The sequence below is a fragment of the Pipistrellus kuhlii genome, unplaced genomic scaffold (genome assembly GCF_014108245.1).
Source record: "Pipistrellus kuhlii isolate mPipKuh1 unplaced genomic scaffold, mPipKuh1.p scaffold_m20_p_16, whole genome shotgun sequence".
In the NCBI taxonomy this organism is placed as follows: Eukaryota; Metazoa; Chordata; class Mammalia; order Chiroptera; family Vespertilionidae; genus Pipistrellus; species Pipistrellus kuhlii.
Genome location: NW_023425471.1, coordinates 25,540,068 through 25,552,129, shown reverse-complemented (window position 1 = coordinate 25,552,129; position 12,062 = coordinate 25,540,068). Strand labels below are relative to the sequence as shown.

Genomic DNA, 12,062 nt, shown 5'->3' with positions numbered 1-12,062 from the left:
AAGAAAAAATTAGTTTCTTAAGTAAAAGATGAAAAAAAAAAGTGCAGTAGTGAAGGTCATTCACTTCCTCTACTGTTCTGTTTGGCACACCTGTTTCCTAGTCAGGACAGTATTGAAGTTTCCTAAATTCCACTGCTCCTCAGTGTTGTCAGCCAGTCCTGAGTTTTAAGCAGGCAGTATGTCTTTATTTCTTATGCTAGAGGCCCATTGCAGGAAGATTCCTACTGTGGTCTCCTCCGCCACCTTGCCTGCTTCCCTCCCTTCTCCCTGACGCCTACTTCTCTCCCTTCTCCCCTTCCCCGTTTGCTTGCTTCTCCGCAGCTTTGCTCCCTTCTGCAGTGCATGGCTTCTTTCTATGCTGTCTTCAGTCTTTGCTCTGGCCTGGATACACAAATTAACCACCATGTTGGTTGGGTTAATTTACATACGCGCTCCTGATTGAATGGTGGGTGTGGCTTGTGGGCATAGTGAAGGTATGGTCAATTTGCATGTTTCTCTTTTATTAGATAGGACTAGAGGCCCAGTGCACAAAATTCATGCACAGGGAGGTGGGTGTCTCTCAGCCCAGCCTGCACCCTCTCCAATCTGGGACTGCTTTCACAATCCAGGACTGCTGGCTCCCAACTGCTCACCTGCCTGTATTCCTGATTACCCCTAACCACTTCTGCCTGCAAGCCTGATCACCCCCTAACCACTCCCATGCCAGCCTGATTGATGTCTAACTGCTCCCCTGTCAGCCTGTTTGCCCCCAACTTTCCTTCTCTGCTGGCCTGCTCACCCCTAACTGCCCTCCCCTGCAGGCCTGGTGCCTTCAACTGCCCTCCCCTGCTTTCCTGATCACCCACAACTGCCCTCCCTTTCAGACCTAGTCCCTCCCAACTGCCCTTCCCTGTTGGCCATCTTGTGGTGTCCACATGGGGGCAAGATCTTTGACCACATGGGAGCAGCCATCTTGTGTGTTGGAGTGATGGTCAATCTGCATTAGCTAGGATAGAGGCTTGGTGCATGGGTGGGGGTCAGCTGGTTTGCCCTGAAGGGTGTCCTGGATCAGGGTGGGGGTTCCTTTGGGGTGTGGGGTGGCCTGGGTGAGGGGCCTGTGGTGGTTTGCAGGCAGGCCACACCTCCCAGCAACTCAAGCGGAGGCCCTCATATCTGGAATTTATTTACCTTCTACAATTGAAACTTTGTAGCCTGGAGTGAAGGCCTGAGCCAGCCAGGGCTGCAGAAGCTTGGCTTCTTCCATTGCCCAGGGCAACCCTTGCCTTCTGCTCTTCCAGCTTAGTGGCTGCTACCATTTCTGTTGGAATTTGTTTACCTTCTATAATTAAAGCTTTGTACCCTTAAGTGGAGGCCTTGCCTGGCCAGAGTGTGCAGAAAGCTTGGCTTCCTACATTGCCAGGGAAATCCAAGCCTCCTTTCCTGCTCTCTGCGGCCATAGCCATCTTTGTTGGGGTTAATTTGCATACTTGCTCTGATTGGCTGGAGGTCGTGGCTTGTAGGTATAGCAGAGTGATGATTAATTTGCATATTACTCTTTTATTAGATAAGATTCCTTTATTTGTGTTTACACAAGAGTCAATTTGTGTTTCAAACCCTGGGTGACAATATTTCTCTATTGACCTATGGTTCTACAGGTCGTTTCTAGCTAGTGTTTAGATTTTGTTTTCCCTGTGGCATTTAATACCGATTTGGGGAATGGGTTGCCCCAGATCTGGTTCTCTGATTGTTATTTCTGGCTCTCAGGTTCACAAAGCACCTTTCCCCTGCAATCTCCCAGAGTGTCCCCAGTTGGGTGATCCTAAGTATTGGGCTTAGTAATTAGTTGCAAGGATTTAAAGAGGAAAAAAAAAAAAAAAGAGCCAGAGTAAGTGTGCAAACTCTGGGGTTGTGTGCAAGTCTGTGCAGTCTTTTTTGCCCCTTGGGTCTAAGCAGCTGGAACACTTTTAAAAATTTTAGTCTGTTCTTTTGTGTTAGATCAAAATGGGTTGCTTTTTAGAGATCCCTTCTGTTAGCAGCTCTGAGGAGCCCCTTCCACATTCACCGATCACGCCAGCCCCAACAGCCATGGATTTTTCTAGGCACAGACTTCCCCAGGTTCTCCAGCTCCTGCTGTGTGAGCGTTTCTCTCTCCTGCCAGGACCAGAGACCTCACCTTATTCCAGGTGAAATCTGACTTTTCTGTGAGGGAGTGTAGAGCTCCTCTGAAACCGCATGCTTGCGCTACTTGGGGACCGGTGTTTTCAGGTTGACAGCTGTTCGCTGGGTGCTGGAGTTGTAGATTCCCCGGGCTTTTCAGGCTTCCAATAACATCCACTCTCCCCTTCAAGATGGTGTGGTCTCCGTGTCCAGGCAGGTCGCTGTGGGAGGGAACCCAGCAGCAGTAGGGGCTGTCCGGTCAGGGGAGCCCTGCCCAGCAATCCCCCGCAGTCCCCTGGGGTATAGCTGTCCCTCAACTCACCAACAAACACTCTCAGTGTGACCACACACTCTCCCTTTGTTTTCTCACTCACACACTATTTTGCAGTCTGCCTTTCCGTCGGCAGCCATCTTCCTTCCTGACCTTTTAGATCTATTTTGTATGTTTTGAGTTTTATTCCCTATGCGTTTGCAACATTAGATGTGAAATAGAAATAACATATATTGTACATTTAGAAAGAACTTTTCCTTTCATAACTTTACTTTTTCTTCACCATTATTTATTTCTTCTGGAGTAATGTGCCTTTTGAAACAAAGAATTAAGGAACAGACCACACTATGACAAAAGCTTGTTTATGAATATTATATTTAAGCCACAATCAAGTTGTTTTTGCTGTTTAAAGAACAAAGCTTCTACTGTAATAGAAAAAACACTGTAAACATATCCTTGATATTTTTTTCAACATGCCAATAAAAAAGTAAAAAGTATAAAACAATAATAAAGCTTATAATTAACTTTCACTTATAAATGTATATAATAAAGCAAAATCTCTTACACAGTTATACACATATGCATAAATATAAGTATTCCTTAAAACAATTTGTAATATAAACATTTAAATTTTTACTAAAAACTACTTTACTTAAATTTGATCCCAGTAATAAGCATGTAGAAAAGTAGACCCCTGTTCATCTTCTTTAGATATATTTTTAATTACTTCTGTTTAAATATAGAAATGCCAATTGTCTGGTTTCTTAAGCAAGGTCTGTGTGTCATGTAGGGAGGGGATTCTCTATAAGAACCTCAAAAATTAACAAAAACTCCATCATTCTCTTTTGATGGTCTGAGTAAGAAGCAGAAGAAAATTGGACACAAATTAGACTTTGACCAGGTTTATTTTCTTTAGTTTCCAGACTGTACATTGCATAGAGCCTTTAGGGCCTTTGGCTGATTAGTAGGCTGTTCTAGCACTTGCACATTCTCTTTTATGGAATAAATAGCCTTACTTTGCCTACCCAGTCAATCCTACAAAGGAGGAAGGTGATAGTACATTTTATTTAGCTGATTTTATTTAGTAATTTTATTTATTTATTCATTTATTAATTTTTAAAAATATATTTTATTGATTTTTCACAGAGAGGAAGGGAGAGGGACAGATAGTTAGAAACATCGATGAGAGAGAAACATTGACTCAGCTGCCTCCTGCACACCCTCCACTGGGGATGTGCCTGCAACCCATGTATATGCCCTTGACCGGAATCGAACCCGGGACCCTTCAGTCTGCAAGCCGGCGCTGTATCCACTGAGCCAAACAGGTTTCAACGATGGGTCATTTTAGTTCTCATTTGATGGCGTGCATGCAAAGAGATATGTTAGTATAATTGAGAACTATTTGCTAATTTTGTATCTCAAAAGGCTAGTTCTTACTTATTCTTTTAATTGAGGCAGAAAAACTTGACCATGGACCCGTTTTTTGATTGCTAATTCACAAATATTTTTCACCTTTTGGCAAATGATCAAATACATAATTTAGTTAATAGCTGTGGACTATAACTTTAACACTTAAAATTCTTTTTGGACCTCCAATAATGTGGATACATAAATGAGAGAGAATTATAGGCCCACATTTAATTACTTGTAAATTATTAATGGCAATTGTTATTTTTATTATAAATTATTTGAGAAAATACTTGCTCGAGAATCTCTTTTTCATCGATTTGCATTGGAGATGGGTTTACACTATTCTTAACATATTTCATCTCCTTTTTCTGGCAATGAGGCCTTCTTCTTGGGTACATAAGTCATACTGGACAAAGAATGCTTTCTAAATGTAGACAGCCTTCTCCTAAAGTTCCCCCCTGAAAAGAAATATAGGAGAGGGTCAAAACAACAATTTGATGCAGCCAGAGACAAGGTTATAACCACTGACTTTTGCATTCTAAGGACAGAATCACAAGGTTTAGCTTCATTGTGTAAAAAGTGAAGGTGGATAGTACGTTGAATATGATATGGCATGAAGCTGATCAAAAAGGCAGCTGTTACGATTATAATCATTCCTATAGCCTTTTTACGACTTGATAGGTTTTTCTTCATTGAATTTTTTAGTAAGGTCAAAATGATCATTGTGTAACAGACGATTATAATAATAAAAGGAATTATAAATCCAATAAACAATGACACATAATGCAAGACCAAAATATGATTTTTAGCTTGACTATTCTGTGGAGGCTCAAAGCACTTGGTATTGTTTTTCTCATCTTTAGAAGGTGTGGCCATTAAAAAAGGAGAACTGGTCAAAATCACAAAAATCCAAATGCTAACACATACAACTCTGGCTTTTTTCTGTGTAACCAAATTAATGTTTTGGACTGGGAAAACAATTGCCATGCACCGGAAAAAGCTCATGGCTGTCATAAAGAAGATGCTACAATAGAGGTTGACATACAAAGCATAGGTGCTAAGGCGGCACAAAAAGTCACCAAAGAACCAAATGCCTTTGTGAACATAATAGACCACTCGGAGAGGCAGTGTACACACACACAGTAGATCTGATACCGCTAAATTAATCATGTATATTTGGAAGGCTGACTTCTCATGATACGTTCTTATGAGGACATAGAGCACAAAGCTGTTGCCAAAGAAGCCCACAACGGAGATCATAGAGTACATGGTGGAATACACTTGGTTGCGGAAGTCATCAATGGTGTCATTGCAAGTAATATCACTGGCAGAAGATACTGTCAGATTTCCAGGTCCATCCATGTTTCTCTAGGAATGTCTGCTTGTTGCCTACAATATATATAGATAAAATCTTGTCAATTTTTATCAGACCATAAAAAACCAGGAGGTAGTAAGCTTTCACTTTATGGGGTCACTATGTATGCATTTGACCATGGCAGGAAGCAAGGCTAATAGGACAATGAGGAGGAATTCAACTGCACTTAGGACCCAGGAGAAGTACTCTTTCTTACCTCCTTTTCCACTTGTGTTTGCCTGATAGACTTCCTCTTAATCTTCAAGAATAACCTAAAACAGCTCTGCTTTATTTTGTCTTATTACTCTAGTGCTATTCTGTAAATCTTCCTTTAAAGTGAGTTTGTTTTTCAATTAAAGAAAAGCTCTAAATAGAGTGGTATCATAACTATGAATCTATTTATCTATCAATTTTTTAAGTCATATATTTATTGGAAAAGCACCGAATAATCTTGGAAAATAACATGTAGGTGAAAATTCATGGTTCCCCTAAGAAGAGGGCTTCCTAGGTAACATCTGCTGGGTGATGTTCCAACCTAGGGAAAATAATTGGATTTTCTATTAATGTAACTCATTCCCTGGGGCATAATTTTATTCTAGAATATGGTTGACTCTGTTTAGAACCACAGAACACCAAGGCTAGAGACATTTTAGAAGCCATCTAATTATTATTATAATTATTTTAAAAAAATATAGTTTATTGATTTTTTTTCAGAGAGGAAGAGAGAGGGATAGAACGTTAGAAACATCGATGAGAGAGAATCATTGATCAGCTGCCTCTTGCATCACCCCCACTGGGGATGTGCCTGCAACCAAGGTACATGCCCTTGACCAGAATTGAACCTGGGATCCTTCAATCCGCAGGCCGACGCTCCATCCACTGAGCCAAACCGGCTTCGGTGAAGCCATCTAATTATTTTAATGAGGAAAATACAAAGAGGTGAAATGCATTTCTAAAATCTGTACCATAAGTTTGGGCTCTGAGGAAAGACTAGCATAACTCATTGAAATATACTTTCTGGCTGAGGATATTGTACCTGTTCATCCTTGTTCTCTTCCTCGACTCACACTCAAAGCCTTAACTGTTGAAAAATACATGTTAATTTCTTTCATAACAAGAAGTTATTACTTGGTGTAGCTTAGTTCAATATATCAGGGCAGTTTATCAGGGCAAACTGATCATATAAAATGGGGATAAGGTAGTTATTTCTTTAATGTTCCTCTACATTATTTTCCTTTATTCTTTATAAGAAGGTGGGAGCAAATCATCAGTAAATAATGGTAGATAATATTTGATTGAAACCTAATTTGTTGGCCTTTTACACAGCTCTTGTTCCATGGTAAGAGAGGAGTTGGGGTTTGTAAGGACTGCTTGAGCATGAAAGAACTGCCAGCAATAGAGGGAACTGATCTATGAAACAGACAACTATGATAGTGGTTGTAGGTGGGATATAACTAGCTATGCTTACTACTGCTAGCAATTGTATCTGTTGCGAAGATATGTTGTCATCCATCCATCCATCCATCCATCAATCCATCCATCCCTCCATCCATCCATCTATCCAACTTCTATTTTTTCCTTTCATTAAAAATGTCATTATTTTCACCAAGAACTGTTGGTATATGACAAAAAAAATTGAAGAAGAATCATTCTGAGGCTGTATATCTTAAAATGATAGAGAAAAATTAGTTCACTATTACCAACCTCTGCGATATTTCTCAATTTGCTTTCCAAGTACCTGTCTCTTTCACCATTTGTCCTCTGAACTCAGGTGTATTTGTGGAAGAGAGGGAAATTGCTTACGCTTAATCTAGTCTTTTGTTTGTTAGCCTTGTATTGATTTTCCCTAAATAGAGCAGTGTTATGCTGTGAATCACTAGATGGTGCTGTTGAAATTTTTTACATAGCCTTGTTTTAAGAAGTACACTTGAAGGGTATTAAGTAATTACCATCTGTCCTTCACTATTGACCCCCACTATACCCTGTCACAAACTCTTTCTGGAATAATTTTTATACATGCTAGCTTCCAATTATGTTATGTTCTTGCTCTAAAACCTTCAATGGCTCCTGAGAAACTTCAGACAAAAATCCAGATTCCTTGGCTGGATTAAAGCTTTCTACAGTCTGGTTGCAATGAAACTTTCCTAGCTTCTTTCTTACTTCTCCCCTTTGCAGATCCTAAGATTCAATGGCAAAACTATTTAGCTATATACCATACCAGGAACATTTTTTTTGACATGTTTTCCCACCTGTCTATCTTTTTTCATGAGTTTCTTCTTGAAATGCTCTTTCCTCCATCTATGTGCAAAAACTACTCATCCTGCCAAGTTTGGCTCAGTGGATAGAGCGTCGGCCTGTGGACTGAAAGGTCCCGGGTTCGATTCCCGTCAAGGGCATGTACCTTGGTTGCGGGCACATCCCTGTAGGGGGTGTGCAGGAGGCAGCTGGTCGATGTTTCTCTCTCATCGATGTTTCTAGCTCTCAATAAAATATATTAAAAAACAAAACAAACAAACAAAAAAAACCCTTCAGCTCAAATTATACCTTCTTAACTAAACATTTCCCAACCTCTATCCAAAGTAATTTCTATATTTTTCCCTGCTGGGGTACTTTTAATCTATCTTGCAAATCAATGATTTGTATGCATGTGTTATCTTCCCTCACAGACTTTCTGGATGATATATAAGAAGGCACCACACACAGGGCTAACACATATGTACCTTGCCCATAAGTGCTCAGTAAATGTTAATTGAGTGAACAAGTTTGTTAATGATGGAACAAGTTTGAAAGGATTATTTATTATTCAAAATCACTTAGTTCTACATTTTCATTCTAATATACTTAAAAATCTTTTCAAATCCTGGAAAGGGGGATAGTGGGGGGGGTAAGGACACATATGTAATACCTTAATCAATAAAGAAATTAAAAAATATATTTCCAGCCTCAGAGTCTAAAATGGCTCTGTTAAGTAAAGTTGCTTTCTAAATTATTAAGTAAGGCACTAAATCATGAAGGAACTATAAGATTAAAAAATGCCCATATCTTGATACAGAGTAATTATTTATTTGTCTGTTAAATAGTATAAATACATTTGAAACTCCCATATCTTTAAATAAAATATGCCAAACAAAACTGTTAAAGAAATTAATAGAAACAGACAAAGAAACAGATGATCTTTATTTCCTTTAAGAAACTTCCCAGTCCTTACAGACCAAAATAAGCTTTCCTAGTAATTTCTATATTTAGGTTCAATTGTTTATTTTTAAAATCAAGTCAACTGAGTTAAAGTAGGCCATTAAAAAAGGTTGTAAAATTCTCAAACTAATAATAAATCCTAAAGGGGTAGGGATCATTTAGTCCAAACCACTCATTATACAGATGAAGGCTTTGCTTGTCTACAACAACATTTAATTCATATTTATAGAATTACTGTGATTCCCCATTAATGAGACCCATGCTATATAGATACTGAGATGTCCAATATCCCATCTCTGCCTTCAAGAAGCTCATAGTATTATGAGGGCAAGGAGTGATGGCTCAGAGTGTAGAGAGATTACAATGCAGTATGAAAGAGTTATAGCACAAAAATGGTTATTAATTGATTAATATAAACAAGCAATAAACATCAGTGAATTTACTTTTAGTGCAAATGTTGAAGAAAGTTACTTTGTTAAGGTACTTTGCAAGTTAAAGAAACAGAGTCATTTAGAAAATGGAACCATACCTCTTTGTAGCACTGCAGTACTCTTCAAAAATGTTCCTGGTTTCTGATCAGTGCCTCTTATGATATAGTATCAGATGAAGCCTAAACTGAAATAAAAACACTGAAAAGGAAGTTAAAGACATTAGAAGCAGTGCAGAAGGGTCATGGGATCTTAGCAGCCTTAAACACAGATCCAGGATGTGTGATGGGACAGGAAAGCTCTACTGACAGATTTAGGACTAGTTATTGAATTCCATGCCTCATTCTTTTCTCTCCATTCATTGTTATATCCTCAAGAGCAAAACTTGGAATAGAGACCAGGGCCGATTATTGATGTTTGCTTCTGTGTACACATAACTTCTGTATCTAAAGATTAACACAGTATTATAAATATTCTTTTTGCTATGAAGCCATGGTATTTATCCTATTTTCTCTTCTGAGCAGTTTGTTATAAAGTTCAAAGGAGAAACAATTTAGGAGTTCATATCCAAGGATCTAGTCCCCCCCCCCCCAATTATTTTATTTTTTTGTTTAAAGTATTACATGTAGTAGTACATATATCTCCTTTTTTTCCCTTGAACTTCCCCCAGCCTCTCCAACCCCTCGTCGCATGCCCTCATACCCCCACCCCCCTCAGTGTCTTGTGTCCATTGGTTGTGCTTATATGCATGCATTCAAGTCCTTTAGTTGAACTCTCCCCTGCTTCCCCAACACTGCCCTGCTTTCCCAATGTAATTTGACAGTCTGTTCGGTGCTTTACTGCCTCTGTATCTATCTTTTTGTTTATCAGGTTATAATGTTCTTTATTTTCCATAAATGAGTGAGATCATGTGGTTTTTTTTTTTCATTGCCTGGCTTATTTTACTTAACATAATGCTCTCCAGGTCCATCCATGCTGCTGCCAAATGGTAAGAATTACTTCTTTTTTTTTTTTTTATAGCAGTGCAGTATTCTATTTTGTAGATGTACCATAGTTTTGTAATCCATTCATCTGCTGATGGGCATTTAGGCTGTTTCCAAATCTTAGCTACGGTGAATTGTGCTGCTATGAACATAGGGGTGCATATATCCTTTTTGATTGATGTTTCTAGTTTCTTGGGATCTATTCCTAGAACTGGGATTACTGGGTCAAATGGCAGTCCCATTTTTAGTTTTTTGAGGAAACTCCTTACCGTTCTCCACAGTGGCTGCACTGGTCTGCATTCCCACCAGCAGTGCAAAAGGATTCCTTTTTCTCTGCATCCTCACCAGCACTTATTTGTTGATAATAGCTATTCTGACAGGTGTGAGATGGTACTGCATTGTCGTTTTGATTTGCACCTGTCAGATAATTAGTGACTTTGAGCATGTTTTCGTATGTCTCTTGGCCTTTCTTCTGTCATCTTTCAAAAAGATTCTATTTAGGTCTGTTGCCCATTATATTCTTGGATCATTTATCTTCCTTTTATTAAGTTGTATAAGTTCCCTGTAGATATTGCATATTAAACCTTTATCAGTGATAACATTTGCAAATATGTTCTCCCATACAGTGGACTTTCTTGTTTTGTTGATGGTTTCTTTTTCTGTGCAAAAGCTTTTTTATTTTGATGTAGTCCCATTTGTTTATTTTCTCTTTAGCTTCCATTGCCCTAGGGGCAGTATCAGTGAAGAAGTTCTTTCGGCATATGTGTGAGATTTCTCTGCCTGTAGATTCCTCTAATATTTTTATGTTTTCCCGTCTTATGTTTAAGTCCTGTATCCATTTTGAGTTTATTTTTGTGTATGGTGTAAGTTTGGTGATCTAGTTTCATTTTTTTTTTTTCGTGTGTCTGTCCAGAATCTAGTTTTTTAGGAATAAGAGTTAGAAGAAAAAATATCAAGTATATCTGTGTGGGATGTCCAATGGACAATTTTCCCTGAAGGAAGCATGGCTTGGACCTTGGACCGTTCTCTCAAAAAACTCATAATAGCAGTTATTGTTTATATCATTAATTTGGCACATATTATATACCTTTGGAGACAAACTGTTTTGTAGTTTGTATAGTTAACTTTTAATGAGTGTATGTCTCTTCTCTTCAATTAAACTATATCATAAAATCTAACAGTATAACAAAACCTCAAGAAATGAGCAAAGAAGGACTTTTTTCAAACAGTAGCAACTTGAACACTTTTATTTTAAATTTATGTTGCCCTACAGCAACTTTCATCCTTGTTTGCAAGGACCCCAGAGACTTGGCATTTTTCATTTTTCTGTGGTATGACAACAAAATAAACAACTTCCTCCAGTTTATTCTTTGTAATCATAAATAGGCTGGAACTTCCCAAAAGAAATCTACTGGGGGGAAAAAGGAAATCAAGAGGAAAATAAAGGAAATGCAAAAATATAAAACAGGTACTTTATAAAAATAGAGACCTGAATCTACTGTTACAATATTGCTCTTTGAGTCTACCTTGTCCTTCAATAATCATTGTTACAATCTTCTTCAATTTCTTTTCCCTTTCGGAATTAGCATAGCTAGCCAATAGCTAGAAGTCTGGGTGAAGTATGGGTTACAGGTGGGAAATAAAGTTGGCTTTAATATTTTGTTATTTAGGCAGTAATATTTTTTTGGTTTATCTCATTCTAGGTCTCTGTAATCAATACAGATATACTAACTGAATGTTGAATGAAAAAAATCCTTTATATTATAGTCTTGAAATTATGAGATTCCACTCATTTTATATTTGGAGAAAATTAACTTTTGACTTTTTCACAATTTTGTGTTTAGACAAAACTTTTATTTCTCCTTAGTGTGGAAAGACAAAGAGGACCCATCTATGAAAAGTTTAATATTACCAGGCTAATATACTAGTTAACAATTTTAATGGTAGTGGTGCAATTATAATTTGGCCCACTCACTACATGCATGTGAGCAAATGTGGCATTGTAATGTTTCCTCAAGTTTGGGATCCTGAGGTGTCTTTTATGCTTCCTTTAGTAATTTTGAGCTTTGCACCTAGCAAGCACTTAATACTTTATCTACTTTCCTCCTTTCCCTTTTCAATTTCCTTGAGGATTCTTGTTTCTGACAACAGCTTTAGCACAATTTGATTTCAATTCTTTAATTCAGGAGTTGCTCAGATATTTTACTGAATGGCCAGATTATTATGATCTCTAAATGCATATTAATATGGCCACTCAGTGTGTGTGTGTGTGTGTGTGTGTGTGT

The 12,062-nt window shown here is 38.2% G+C and overlaps 1 protein-coding gene across 1 annotated transcript in view; it reads right to left on the bottom strand.

Annotated features, from left to right (window-relative positions):
- Window positions 1-3,746: 3,746 nt before the first annotated feature.
- CYSLTR1 (cysteinyl leukotriene receptor 1) overlaps window positions 3,747-12,062 on the bottom strand; it is a 34,276-nt gene continuing 25,960 nt past the window's right edge. The window contains exons 2-3 of the mRNA XM_036439839.2: window positions 8,896-8,995; window positions 3,747-5,206 (exon numbers count right to left, since the gene is read on the bottom strand). Of these exons, the coding sequence (XP_036295732.1) occupies window positions 4,163-5,179 (1,017 nt within the window). The 5' untranslated portion in view covers window positions 5,180-5,206; window positions 8,896-8,995 and the 3' untranslated portion in view covers window positions 3,747-4,162. The remainder of the gene's footprint in view (window positions 5,207-8,895; window positions 8,996-12,062) is intronic.